The 15,473-nt window shown below is 46.4% G+C and overlaps 1 protein-coding gene across 2 annotated transcripts in view; it reads left to right on the forward strand.

Annotated features, from left to right (window-relative positions):
* Window positions 1–15,473, forward strand: part of DUS3L (dihydrouridine synthase 3 like) — a 67,103-nt gene that overhangs the window by 5,824 nt on the left and 45,806 nt on the right. For both annotated transcript variants that reach the window (XM_063921444.1, XM_063921445.1), the window contains exon 5: window positions 1,016–1,057. In XM_063921444.1, the coding sequence (XP_063777514.1) occupies window positions 1,016–1,057 (42 nt within the window). The remainder of the gene's footprint in view (window positions 1–1,015; window positions 1,058–15,473) is intronic.

The raw sequence follows: 15,473 nt of genomic DNA on the forward strand, positions 1-15,473 counted from the left end.
GCAGCTGCACACATGACGGATTATTAAGCTCAGTAACGTGGCAAGGTGTTTTGTTTTGCCTGCTATGTGCTGCTGTTACCAGCATTTCCGTGCTGTTCATAAGGCGTATCACAGGCTTCACTTTTAATTGAATTGGCACAATGATATTGCAGGTGCATTTCAACTGATGGTTCACTGCACTCTTATTCCAGTAATAATAACAATCGCACACACAGTTTAGTACAGATATTATTCTGTGCATTTATGCAGTCACCTGTTATATTTCAGCTGCACCTGTCTGTCCTGTAAGGGTATAGCCCATTGCCTTTGGTATATTTCCCGCAGTGCGTGTGGCGTCACACTGGTGATTTTTCTATACTGAGCAATTGCTTGTGGAAAAGCAGCCTATTCATTTGCGAGAAAAATAGGGACATCCCTAAGGCAGTGACATCATACCTAAGTGATGTCATTATTTCCTAGTGAATGATTGGCTGAATTAGTTCCATTACCCGGGTTCAATTACCACTGGTGAAAAAGGGAGGTAGCCTCGGTTTTAACGGCCCTAGCTATTCAATTGCACTCCCTTTTGTACCCGAGACCCTGTTTAACGGCCATTAAAATAATGTGTTGACTGACGTTTAATACACAGTATTTAACGTTAATACACAGTATCTGCGAAAAGTTAATGGATTCGGGTCACTGCACTCGTTAACCTGATGGTTATTGGGATTTTTTTTTCACCTCTGTTCAGAGGCGTTTCAAAAATCCCTGATTAGTGGTGCTGGCGGGGGGGCTAATTGAATTGTCCTGGGGGATCAATTAGCCTGCGATAAATTACCGGTGCTAGTTGAATTCCCCCATAAAGCTTTGTCTCCCCTCTGTGCCTGTAGCGGGTGCTACTGTGAACTGGATTAATATATTATCGCCTTGTAATGGTGCCAAGCAGAGTTAGTAGTTTGGGGTTTATGTTTCTAGTCGTCTTTTATATTTGACATTTTAGTTAATCATATATTCCATTTGTTGTGTCTTCCTGCAGCTCGACTTCCGAAACAAACTGTATCTAGCTCCATTAACTACGGTAAGTCCTATCTCATTTGGAATGAGGTAAAGGTTAATATATAGCTGTATCATTTATATTAGTACATTTATATTTTGAACATGCTGTATAACAAATTGCTGTGTTTTCCACCCAAGTCAGGGGTGAAGAAATGATATTGGCATTTAGGCGATAGTAGGTCAAATTTAGAAGCTTGTCAATTAAAGAACTTTGGAAGATTCACAGCAATAAGGAATTACAAAAAATTAGTTCCCAGCAACTTTTATTTTTTTCAAGATGCATTAGTTACCTGGTTTTGGGATTTAATAAAGTATAGGTCTAAATTGAATTCTTCTCCTTTTTTTTTTTTCTTTTATTTAGAGTTTTTATTAAGCATATACATGTCAATATGGCAAAACAATAGAGCATTGCAGTACAGAGTAATATAATATGACTTAATAAATATCAATCAAATAGTTGCAAGGAGGACCTAAATATACACAAGCTGTAAAATGCAATGATGTGCGTGTTCCAGTAATAACAAAGAAACCGTGTGGGGAAAAAGCCACTGAAAACATGAGTGGATTCCTGCTAGCTAAAAATACGCTCAAATGTATTCCTATGAGTAGCAAAAAAAGGAATAAAAATCATAAACCGATGTGGCTTAACAAAAAGATTAAGGAACTTATGGGCAAGTAAAGGCGAGCATTTAAAAAATACAAATCTGACGGGGAAGCAGAGTCATTTCAGCACTATAAGGAATGTAACAAAATTTGCAAAAAGGAAATAAGAGCGGCTAAAGTAGAAACTGAAAAACTAGTAGCAAAGGAAAGCAAAGCGAATCCCAAAAAATTCTTTAAGTACATTAATAGCAAGAGATTAAAGAAGGAGAGTATAGGCCCTTTAAAAGACAAGTTGGGAGTCTTAAGCAAAAATGATAATGACATAGCGGACACACTAAATGAGTTTTTTTCAACAGTATTTACTAGAGAGGACCCAATTCAGGGACTAACACATCATCTCAATAATGAGAATATTCCACTGATAGGTACTTATTTAAGCGAGGAAGTAGTCTGTGACCGATTAAAACATTTAAAGATTAATAAGTCACCAGGTCCCGATGGTATTCACCCAAGGGTTCTAATGGAGCTTCACTCTTAACTTGCAAAACCGCTATTTTTGATCTTTAAGGATTCAGTAATATCAGGTATGGTTCCCAAAGACTGGCGTATAGTTGAAGTAGTGCCTTTATTCAAAAAGGGAAGTAAAGCTGAACCAGGTAATTATAGACCAGTTACTCTTACATCTATAGTGGGGAAAGTATTGGAAGGTATTCTAAGAGATAGTATTCAGAAGTTCCTTGAAGTCAATAAGGTCATTAAAAGGAATCAACATGGGTTTATGAAGGACAGATCCTGTCAAACCAACTTACTTGGCTTTTATGAAACAGTAAGCGCAAACCTAGATCAGGGTAAAGACGTGGATGTAATCTTTATAGACTTTGCCAAAGCGTTCGATACTGTACCACACATGAGACTTATCTACAAGCTACAAGAATCAGGGCTAGGAAGCACAATATGCACTTGGGTCAAAAACTGGTTAGATAATAGGAAGCAGCGCGTTGTGGTTAATGGATCTTTTTCAACTTGGACTGAAGTGCTAAGTGGTGTGCCGCAAGGCTCAGTATTAGGACCGCTATTGTTCAATATTTTCATTAACGACCTAACAGAAGGTCTAGAGAGCATGGTGTCAATTTTTGCAGATGATACCAAATTGTGTAAGGCTATAAATACAGAGGAGGATGCCGAGTCTCTTCAGAACGACTTAGTTAAATTAGAAGCATGGGCAGCCAAATGGAGAATGCGCTTCAACACAGACAAGTGTAAGGTAATGCACTGTGGTAACAAGAACATAAATTACACCTACCTACTAAATGGTAAAATTAGGGGATTCTGTACTGGAAAAGGACTTAGATGTCCTCATAGATAGCAAGCTAAGCAGTAGTACCCAAAGTAAAACTGCAGCAAAGAAGGCTAATAAGATATTAGCATGCATAAAACGGGGTATTGATGCTAGGGACGAGAGTATTATACTCCCGTTATATAAATCACTGGTGAGGCCACACCTTGAATACGGTGTACAATTCTGGGCACCGTACTACAAAAAGGATATCCTGGAGCTTGAAAAGGTACAGAGGAGGGCGACCAAACGAATTAAGGGCATGGAGACGATGGAATACAAGGAAAGGCTTGAAAGACTAGGCATGTTTACATTGGAAAAGCGGAGACTAAGAGGGGATATGATCAACATCTACAAATATATAAGGGGACAATACACAGAGATTGCGCGGGACCTGTTTTTGGTTAGATCAACACAGAGGACTCGTGGACACTCGCTCAGGTTAGAGGAGAGGAGATTCCGCACAATACGGCGTAAAGGCTTTTTCACGGTAAGGACAATACATGTTTGGAATTCCCTGCCGAGGGAGTTGTAATGGCGGAATCTGTCAACACCTTTAAGAATGGGTTAGATAAATTCCTAATGGATAAGGATATCCAGGGGTATGGTGCATAGTCATGCATTATAGTTACTATAAATAGGGATAAAATGTAACGGCTGACAGCAGCATCAGTCAGAAATTTTGTCAAATCATCATGCATAGGAGACCACAAATAGGTTGAACTCGATGGACAATTGTCTTTTTTCAACCTCAGATACTATGTTACTATGTTACTATGACTCATTGCGGGCTATTCAATTTGTGTTGTGCACTCCCTACTGGGCACCTATCATAGCTATTCAATTGTTGCTCCTATAAAATGCCCTTAAGCTGTGGCGCACCCATTTTTTTTCTCGCAGCCTCTAGAGGTGCAAGACAAAATGTGTGTAAAGTTCGTAGTTCAGGTGTCCAAAGCGCCCAAACCCGGACTTTACAAACCCAAACAAGAAGTTTGGATGGGTTCAGCTGCTTTGCGCAGCTAAACCTGGAGCTGTCAGGCGCGTTAAATGCTAATATGGGTGTCTGATCTTAGCAACAATTGAATAGCTCCAATAGATGCCCATTTGTATGGACGTGCAGCAGGGGGTGCACGCTACAATTCAGGAAAATGGGTACACGGTGATACAGGAAAGGAAAAGAGAAATCCTTTTTCTCTAACGTCCTAAGTGGATGCTGGGGACTCCGTCAGGACCATGGGGTTTAGCGGCTCCGCAGGAGAGAGGGCACAATAATAAAAGCTTTAGGATCAGGTGGTGTGCACTGGCTCCTCCCCCTATGACCCTCCTCCAAGCCTCAGTTAGATCTTTGTGCCCGGCCGAGAAGGGTGCAATCTAGGTGGCTCTCCTGAGCTGCTTAGAATAAAAGTTTAAGTTTAGGTTTTTTTATTTTCAGTGAGTCCTGCTGGCAACAGGCTCACTGCTACGAGGGACTTAGGGGAGAGAAGTAAACTCACCTGCGTGCAGGATGGATTTGCTTCTTAGGCTACTGGACACCATTAGCTCCAGAGGGAGTCGGAACACAGGTCTCACCCTGGGGTTCGTCCCGGAGCCGTGCCGCCGACCCCCCTTGCAGATGCCGAAGTTGAAGAGGTCCAGAGGTCCGGAAACAGGCGGCAGAAGACTTTCAGTCTTCATAAGGTAGCGCACAGCACTGCAGCTGTGCGCCATTGTTGTCAGCACACTTCATACCAGCGGTCACTGAGGGTGCAGGGCGCTGGGGGGGGCGCCCTGGGCAGCAATGTATTATACCTTTTTTATGGCTAAAATACATCACATATAGCCCTTGAGGCTATATGGATGTATTTAACCCCTGCCAGATCTCACAAACTCCGGGAGAAGAGCCCGCCGTTTTAGGGGGCGGGGCCTATTCTCCTCAGCACACGGCGCCATTTTCCTGCTCAGCTCTGCTGTGAGGAAGGCTCCCAGGCTCTCCCCTGCACTGCACTACAGAAACAGGGTTAAAACAGAGAGGGGGGGCACTTATTTGGCGATATGATTACATATGTGAAAATGCTATAAGGGAAAACACTTGTATAAGGGGTTGTCCCTGTATAATTATAGCGTTTTTGGTGTGTGCTGGCAAACTCTCCCTCTGTCTCCCCAAAGGGCTAGTGGGGTCCTGTCCTCTATCAGAGCATTCCCTGTGTGTGTGCTGTGTGTCGGTACGTGTGTGTCGACATGTAGGAGGACGATGTTGGTGAGGAGGCGGAGCAAATTGCCTGTATTGGTGATGTCACTCTCTAGGGAGTCGACACCGGAATGGATGGCTTATTTAGGAATTACGTGATAATGTCAACACGCTGCAAGGTCGGTTGACGACATGAGACGGCCGGCAAACAAATTAGTACCTGTCCAGGCGTCTCAGACACCGTCAGGGGCTTTTAAAAACGCCCATTTACCTCAGTTGGTCGACACAGACACGGACACTGACTTCAGTGTCGACGGTGAAGAAACAAACGTATTTTCCTTTAGGGCCACACGTTACATGTTAAGGGCAATGAAGGAGGTGTTACATATTTCTGATACTACAAGTACCACAAATAAGGGTATTATGTAGGGTGGGAATAATCTACTTGTAGTTTTTCCTGAATCAGATAAATTAAAGTGTGTGATGATACGTGGGTTTCCTCCGATAGAAAATTATTGGAGGTATACCTTTTCCCGCCAGAAGTGAGGGCGAGTTGGGAAACACACCTTAGGGTGGATAAGGCGCTCACACGCTTATAAAAACAAGTGGCGTTACCGTCTCCAGATACGGCCGCCCTCAAAGAGCCAGCTGATAGGAAGCTGAAAAATATCCTAAAAAGTATATACACACATACTGGTGTTATACTACGACCAGCAATCGCCTCAGCCTGGATGTGCAGCGCTGGGGGGGCTTGGTCGGATTTCCTGACTGAAAATATTGATACCCTTGACAGGAACAATATTTTATTGACTATAGAGCATTTTAAGGATGCATTTCTATATATGCGAGATGCGCAGAGGGATATTTGCATTCTGGCATCAAGAGTAGATGTGATGTCCATATCTGCCAGACGATGTTTATAGACACGACAGTGGTCAGGTGATGCAGATTCCAGACGGCACATGGAAATATTGCCGTATAAAGGGGCGGTCCATCGGACCTGGTGGCCATGGCAACAGCTGGAAAATCCACTTTTGTTACCCCAAGTCACATCTCAGCAGAAAAGGACACAGTCTTTTCAGTCTCAGTCCTTTCGTACCCATAAAGGCAGGCGGGCAAAAGGCCAGTCATATCTGCCCAGGGTTAGAGGAAAGGGAAGAAGACTGCAGCAGGCAGCCCATTCCCAGGAACAGAAGTCCTCCACAGCTTCTGCCAAGTCCGCAGCATGACGCTGGGGCCATACAAGCGGACTCAGGTGCGGTGGGGGGTCATCTCAAGAGTTTCAGCACGCAGTGGGCTCACTCGCAAGTGGACTCCTGGATCCTACACTTAGTATCCCAGGTGTACATTGGAAATTCGAGACGTCTTCCCCTCACAAGTTCCTGAAATCTGCTTTACCAACGTCTCCCTCCGACAGGGAGGCAGTATTGGAAAAAAATTCACAGGCTGTATTCCCAGCAGGTGATAATCAAAGTACCCCTCCTACAACAAGGGAAGGGGTATTATTCCACACTATATTGTGGTACTGAAGCCAAACGGCTCGGTGAGATCTAAAAGATTTGAACAATTACATACAAGGGTTCAAATCAAGATGGAGTCACTCAGAGCAGTGATAGCGAACCAGGACGATATGGTGTCACTGGATATCAGGGACGCTTACCTACATGTCCAAATTTTGCCCTTCTCACCAAGGGTATCTCAGGTTCGTGGTACAGAACTGTCACTATCAGTTCAGACGCTGCCGTTTGGATTGCCCACGGCACCCCGGGTCTTTACCATGGTAATGGCCGAAATGATGATTCTTCCTAAAAGAAATATGGACGCTTTCCTGATAAGGGCAAGGTCCAGAGAACAGTTGGCGGTCGGAGTAGCACTATCTCAAGTAGTTCTACGACAGCACGAGTGGATTCTAAATATTCCAAAATCGCAGCCTTTTCCGACGACACGTCTAATGTTCCTAGGAATGATTCTGGACACAGTCCAGAAAAGGATGTTTTCTCCCGGAGAAGAAGACCAGGGAGTTATCCGAGCTAGTCAGGAACCTCCTAAAACCAGGAAAAGTATCAGTGCATCATTGCACAAGGGTCCTGTGAAAAATGGTGGTTTCTTACAAAGCGATCCCATTCGGTAGATTTCACGCAAGAACCTTTCAGTGGAATCTGCTGGGAAAATGGTCCGGATCGCATCTTCAGATGCATCAGCGGACAACCCTGTCTCCAAGGACAAGGGTGTTTTCTTCTGCGGTGGCTGCAGAGTGCTCATCTATGAAAGGGCCGCAGATTCGACATTCAGGACTGGGTCCTGGTGACCACGGATGCCAGCCTGAGTGGCTGGGGAGCAGTCACACAAGGAAAAAATTTCCAGGGAGTGTGATCAAGTCTGGAGACTTCTCTCCACATAAATATACTGGAGCTAAGGGCAATTTACAAGGCTCTAAGCTTAGCAAGACCTCTGCTTCAAGGTCAGCCGGTATTGATCCAGTGGGACAACATCACGGCAGTCGCCCACGTAAACAGACAGGGCGCCACATGAAGCAGGAGGGAAATGGCAGAAACTGCAAGGATTCTTCGCTGGGCGAAAAATCATGTGATAACACTCTCAGCAGTGTTAATTCCGGGAGTGGAAAACTGGGAAGCAAACTTCCTCAGCAGGCATAACCTCCACCCGGGAGAGTGGGGACTTCAGCGGGAAGTCTTCCACATGATTGTAAACCGTTGGGAAAAACCAAAGGTGGACATGATGGCGTCCCGCCTGAACAAAAAACTAGACAAATATTGCGCCAGGTCAAGGGACCCTCAGGCAATAGCGGTGGACGCTCTGGTAACACTGTGGGTGTACCAGTCAGGGTATGTGTTCCCTCCTATGCATCTCATACCAAAAGTACTGAGAATCATAAGAAGGAGATGAGTAAGAACGATACTCGTGGTTCCGGATGGGTCAAGAAGGACTTGGTACCCGGAACTTCAAGAGATGCTCACGGAAGAACCGTGGCCTCTACCTTAAGAAAGGACCTGCTCCAGCAGGGACCTTGTCTGTTCCAAGACTTACCGCGGCTGCGTTTGACGGCATGGCAGTTGAACGCCGGATCCTGAAAGGGCATTCCAGATGAAGTCATCCCTACCCTGGTCGAAGCCAGGAAGGATGTAACCGCAAAACATTTTCACCGCATTTGGCGAAAATATGTTGCGTGGTGTGAGGCCAAGAAGGTCCCTACAGAGGAATTCCAACTGGGTCGTTTCCTACATTTCCTGAAAACAGGACTGTCTATGGGCCTAAAATTAGGGTCCATTAAGGTTCAAAATTCGACCCTGTCAAATTTCTTCCAGAAAGAACTGGCTTCAGTGCCTGAAGTTCAGACGTTTGTAAAAGGGGTACTGCATATACAGCCTCCTTTTGTGCCCCCAGTGGCACCTTGGGATCTCAATGTTGTTTTGAGTTTCCTAAAGTCACATTGGTGATCCACTCACCACTGTGGAATTAAAATATTTCACATGGAAGGTGAAGATTCTATTAGCCCTGGCTTCAGCCAGGCGTGTGTCAGAATGGGCGGCTTTATCATATAAAAGCCCTTACTTAATTTTTCATTCTGACAGGGCAGAATTGAGGACTCGTCCTCAATTTCTCCTTAAGGTGTTTTCTGTTTTTCACATGAACCAACCTATTGTGGTACCTGCGGCTACTAGGGACTTGGAGGACTCCAAGTTACTTGACGTTGTCAGGGCCCTGAAAATATATGTTTCCAGGACGACTGGAGTCAGAAAATCTGACTCACTGTTTAGCCTGTATGCACCCAACAAGATGGGTGTTCCTGCTTCTAAGCAGACGATTGCTCGCTGGATTTGTGGTACAATTCAGCTTGCACATTCTGTGGCAGGCTTGCCACAGCCAAAATCAGTAAAAGCCCATTCCACAAGGAAGTGGGCTCATCTTGGGCGGCTGCCCGAGGGGTCTCGGCTTTACAACTTTGCCGAGCTGCTACTTGGTATGGGGCACACCCTGACTGAGGAGGACCTGGAGTTCTCTCATTCGGTGCTGCAGAGTCATCCGCACTCTCCCGCCCGTTTGGGAGCTTTGGTATAATCCCCATGGTCCTGACGGAGTCCCCAGCATCCACTTAGGACGTTAGAGAAAATAAGAATTTACTTACCGATAATTCTATTTCTCGTAGTCCGTAGTGGATGCTGGGCGCCCATCCCAAGTGCGGATTGTCTGCAATACTTGTACATAGTTATTGTTACAAAAATCGGGTTATTCTTGTTGTGAGCCATCTTTTCAGAGGCTCCTTCGTTGTTATCATACTGTTAACTGGGTTCAGATCACAGGTTGTACGGTGTGATTGGTGTGGCTGGTATGAGTCTTACCCGGGATTCAATATCCTTCCTTATTATGCACGCTCGTCCGGGCACAGTATCCTAACTGAGGCTTGGAGGAGGGTCATAGGGGGAGGAGCCAGTGCACACCACCTGATCCTAAAGCTTTTATTATTGTGCCCTGTCTCCTGCGGAGCCGCTAAACCCCATGGTCCTAACGGAGTCCCCAGCATCCACTACGGACTACGAGAAATAGAATTATCGGTAAGTAAATTCTTATTTTTTCAAGAAATGTATTTTTTCTTTCTGTCAGCCACAAGGGGACACTGGCACAACTTCAAGAACGTGGGGTGATGATGGTGGCTTACAGGGAGCTGGCACTTAGATTCTAAAGGATACACTCTCAATACAGCCAACGTTATCAAAAGTGGTTTGCATTATCAGCGTGCCAAGAGACTGGTACTAAATTGTACCATTTGCCCTAGTAAATGTGCCATCTTTGCTTTTTCAAAATATATATGATGAGATTACATTTTCTCTGCTACCGATGGAAGCAGAGTTTTTGAATAAGATGCTGCTGACCGATACCTGTGGATTATTATGTAATACCCCTTTCACACTGCCAATGCCGGATCCCACCCGGGAGGAATCCAGCATTGGCAGCTGCTGCTGGCTTCCCCCACCCTGCAATAAGCCGGGTGAGTTGCCATAGCAGCGGGGGGGGGGGGGGGGGGGGGGGCGGAGGTGGAGGCGGCGCTGGGAGATGAGCTCATCTCTGCGCCGCCTCTCCGTATCTAGTAAACGGGTCACAGGTCGCGTCGACCCGGGAGCTTGTTTACGCAGCCACTGACCCGGTATTCAACCCGGGTATAACACTACTTTATACCCGCGATTTCGGCAGTGCCCCTTTCACACCGCACGCCAACCCGTGTCGACCCGGCAATATGCCGGGTCGATACTGAGTAATTTGTGCGGTGTGAAAGGGGTATAATAGGTTCAGAGTTTAAGGAACTGGTGTTTTTCTTTCGCCAAGTCTGCTGCTAAATTCAGATTGGTAGTTTAGTGATCAAGCTGGCGCTTTGCTGTATAACTAATTACCGCATTAAATTTAGCAGCAAACTTGCCAAAAACACGTCCGTTCCTTAAACTCAGAAGCAAAGTGGCCTTTGTGTTACACAGTGAATTGTCCATTCTTTTGACACAGGACAACTTGGTAAGCTCTCGTGTCGAAAGCACAGTCGAATAATCCAGTTGGATGGAGGTTCTCACAAGCCGTGGGCCCCAAGCATCCGACCACGACTCTAATACTTTCGTTCTTAATATTTTTAAACTGTTTTATGTTTAGTTCCAAATATAAGTTGTCCACATGCTTCTATCTTTTTGTCACAACTGAGGGCCTGAGCTGATGGGAGGCAGCCTCAGTTGTAGGGGCTGAGATGTAACGGAACCTGGGAGGTTGTATCAGACCCCTAGACATGTAAGTAACATGTAGAATAACTGCCCGAAGGCGTGACCACGACAACCAGGATAAAAGTCAATGATGTTTATTATGACAAACTCCGTAACACAGCAGCAGTAAAGGAAACATAAAAGTCAACAGAGGATAAATACAATTCCTGGGTACTACAGGGTGGCAAGGGCCACAGGCACTGGTAGTGTGAGACAGTTCTTATAATCTTCTAGTTGGAAAGTCCTTACCAGGCCTGACTGTAGCAATGGAGAGAACCCAGGATCGTACCAGCTGGTGTTCCAGGAAAGGCTGGGCTGCTGAAGATAAAACGGCTGCTGTGGATACTGGCTGGAACCAGACTGTTGTTGGTACGGAGTGGATACTGGCTGGAACCAGTTAAATAATAAACGAACTTGAGAGCGATGAAATAATAATGAAGTTTGGAGTTTGAGAGCGGTGAAATAATAATACCGGTGGAGAGTGGTAAACTGCAGAAAGGACACCGGCCCTTTAAGAGAAGCTGTACACTGCTGGAAGCTGGGCTGGAAGCAGGTGATTGTTGTAACTGGAAACAGGTGAGTCCAGAATGGATCGGAGAGTCAGGCTACACCGCAGATGGAATGCTGGTGCGGGTCTCTATAGCAGAAGTCTGGAGACAGGAGCTGGAACCTGGAAGACAACCACAGGAGAGAGACAAACTGGAACTAGGTTAGACAACCAAAGCACTGACGCCTTCCTTGCTCAGGCACAGCTTACTTATACCTGCAGCAAGGAAGGGGTTGGCTAGGCAATTATGCAAATCAACAATACAGACAGCAGATTGGTGGAAATGATCAGATGACAAAATCCAAGATGGCTGCGCCCATGCAGACACTTGGAGGGAAGTTTGGTTTGTAATCCATGTGAGAATTGAAACAGTAATGGCGACGCCGGCCACAGGAGACGCCAGACTGACAAGCGCACATTTAACCACGCGGGCACAGCGGAGGCCGCGGCTGATGAAATCACCACTCTGACATTCTGCATGTGGAAACTCAGGAACAGCGGGATCCGGTCCTGGAACGCTGAGCCAGCCTTAGGAGGCATCTGAAGGGTAAGTAATGGCGTCCAGATACCCGGATCGTGACAGCACCCCCCCCCCCCTTTAGGAGTGGCCCCAGGACACTTCTTAGGCTTTAAAGGAAACTTTGCATGGAAATTTCGGACCAAGGCAGGAGCATGGACGTCTGAGGCATTGGTCCAAGAGCGTTCTTCAGGACCATAGCCCTTCCAGTCAATGAGGTATTGTAACTTACCGTAACGGAAACGTGAGTCCAAAATCTTGGCCACCTCGTACTCGACTCCCCGTTGAGTCTGAACTTTGGGAGCTGGAGGAAGTGCGGAATGAAACCGATTCAGGATCAGCGGTTTCAACAAAGAAACATGAAATGTCCTGGGTATTTTCAAGAAGGATGGTAACTGTAACCTGTAGGCAACAGGATTGATGACTTGTTCAATCTTGAAGGGTCCGATGTAGCGAGGTGCAAATTTCATGCTGGGAACTCTCAACCTCAAATTCTTCGTGGACAGCCACACACGATCACCCACCTTGAGAGCAGGAACCGCTCTACGCTTCCTATCGGCAAACTTCTTATACCTGAATGAGGCTTTAAGCAGGGCTGCGCGGACGTTCCTCCAGTTATTTGAAAACTGACGCAAGGTGACATCCACTGCTGGAACCGAAGTTGCGGGAAGCGGTTGGAATTCTGGGACTTTAGGGTGGAATCCATAATTAATGAAGAATGGTGTAGAAGAGGATGAGGAATGGTATTGATTGTTGTGGCTGAACTCGGCCCAAGGAAGGAGTTGAACCCAGTCATCTTGAGAGGAAGACACATATATACGGAGGAAGGCCTCCAAGTCCTGATTCACCCTCTCGGTTTGACCATTGGTCTGAGGATGGTAAGCCGTGGAAAACTTTAACTTGACTTGGAGGGCTTGACACAAACTTCGCCAAAATTTGGCTACAAATTGTACTCCACGATCCAAGATGATCTCTTCAGGAAGACCGTGAAGTCGGAAGATCTCTTGTATAAACACTTGAGCCAACTTGGAAGCTGACGGAAGACCGGTGAGAGGGATGAAATGTGCCATCTTGGTGAACCGGTCAACTACCACCCAGATGGTATTAAACTTGTTGCAGATAGGTAGATCGGAAACAAAGTCCATCGACAAATGGGTCCAAGGTCGACGGGGAACAGATAATGGAACCAGTTGCCCCGCAGGCGACTGGCGGGAGACTTTGTGTTGGGCACACTTTGGGCAGGAGGCAATAAATTCCATAACGTCCTTCTTCAGAGTTGGCCACCAGTAGGACCTAGAAATAAATTCAAGGGTTTTTTGAATGCCTGTATGTCCAGCAAAACGGGAAGCATGGGCCCAATGCATGAGCTTCTTCCTTAGAACTGGCTTAACAAAACTTTTCCCTGGTGGAGGCGTAGAGTCCATCCCTACCGTGGAGAATGCCAACGGATTAATAATAGGATGCTTGTCTGCAGACTCGGACTCATTTTCTTGCTCCCATGAGCGGGAAAGGGCATCGGCCTTACGATTCTGAGAACCCGGACAGAACTGGAGTTTAAAGTCAAACCTAGAGAAGAAAAGTGCCCATCTGGCCTGACGAGGATTCAGACATTGTGCGCCTTTGAGATATAAAAGATTTTTGTGGTCGGTAAGTATGGTGATTGAGTGGGAAGCTCCCTCCAACAGGTATCTCCACTCCTCCAGAGCGAGCTTGATGGCTAGCAACTCCTGATCGCCAATGGCATAGTTGCGCTCAGCTGGGGAGAACTTCCGGGAGAAGAAACTGCAAGGATGTAGATGTCCATCTTTGGCCCTCTGGGATAACACTGCTCCTACTCCAACGGAGGAGGCATCTACCTCTAAGATAAAAGGAGAGTCGGTGTCGGGCTGTTTCAGAACTGGTGCAGAGATGAACCGTTGCTTCAGAAGGTGAAAGGCCTGTGTAGCTTCCTCGGACCACTTGGACGGATTAGCACCTTTCTTGGTTAACGCAGTGATAGGCGCCACAATGGTGGAAAAGTCTCGTATAAATTTTCTATAATAATTGGCGAACCCTAAGAACCTCTGGACCCCTTTGAGGCTTAAGGGTATAGGCCAATTCTGGATTGCTTGGAGTTTCTCAGGATCCATCTCTAGTCCGGAACCGGACACAATGTAACCTAGAAACGGAATGGTTTTAACTTCAAACACACACTTCTCCAATTTACAATAGAGGTGATTGACACGGAGACGGGAAAGAACCTCTTTTACCCAGAAACGATGATCTTCGAGATTATTAGCAAAGATGAGGATGTCGTCTAGATAAACCACGACATGGCGGTACAAGATGTCCCTGAAAATCTCATTCACAAAGTGCTGGAAGACTGCTGGAGCGTTGCTCAAACCGAAGGGCATGACGAGGTACTCATAATGTCCGTCACGGGTGTTAAAGGCGGTCTTCCACTCGTCACCCTCACGGATTCGGATGAGATTGTAGGCACCCCTCAAGTCCAGCTTTGTGAAAATAGTTGCACCACTAACTCTATCAAAGAGCTCGGTAATCAGGGGTAAAGGGTATCGGTTCTTGACGGTAATGTCGTTCAGACCTCTGTAGTCGATGCACGGACGCAGACCACCGTCTTTCTTCTTAACGAAGAAGAAGCCTGCGCCGGCTGGAGAAGAAGATGGTCGGATGAAACCCTTCGCCAGGTTCTCTTTGATGTACTCTTCCATGGAGTGTGTCTCAGGCAGAGACAACGGATAAGTTCGACCTCGCGGTGGAACCTTCCCTGGAATGAGGTCGATTGGGCAGTCCCATTCTCTATGAGGAGGAAGGATATCAGCAGAGGCTTTACTGAACACGTCCGTGAAGTCTTGATATGGAGGAGGCGGAACATCAGATGACCTGGGGAAGGAAGAACAAACAGGAAGAACTTTGGCTAAACAAGTCTCAGCACAGGAGGGACCCCATGCCAGTATTTGCGTAGTCGTCCAGTCAATTGATGGGTTGTGGAGACGGAGCCATGGAAGGCCTAAAACCACTGGATGTGTGGCTCTTGGAATCACTAAAAAAGAAATATACTCAGAATGAAGAACTCCCACTCTCAGACGAACTGGAAGAGTCCTTAAGGAAATGACTGCGTCAAAAATCTTGCTGCCATCCACGGCAGTCAAAGAGATGGACGAGGACAGTCTCTCGGTGGGTAGGGACCACCGTTTAACATAAGCTTCGGTTATGAAATTCCCAGCTGCTCCGGAATCAAGGAGGGCAATGACGTTCCTGTAACGTTGAGCAATTTGGAGCGACACTGGGAGGTTACAGTCATGAGGAGATGGAGAGGAGATCATTACTCCTAGCCGGCCCTCTCCTTGGCGAGCTAGGATCTGGAGTTTCCCGGACGTTTGGGACAGGCATTGATAGTGTGCGACGGAGCTGCACAGTAGAGACAGAGAGACTCAGAGAGACGTCTTCGGCGCTCAGCGGGAGATAGACGGGAACGACTAATTTGCATAGGCTCATCCTTGGATGGA

Source organism: Pseudophryne corroboree, chromosome 5 (assembly GCF_028390025.1).
Source record: "Pseudophryne corroboree isolate aPseCor3 chromosome 5, aPseCor3.hap2, whole genome shotgun sequence".
NCBI lineage: Eukaryota > Metazoa > Chordata > Amphibia > Anura > Myobatrachidae > Pseudophryne > Pseudophryne corroboree.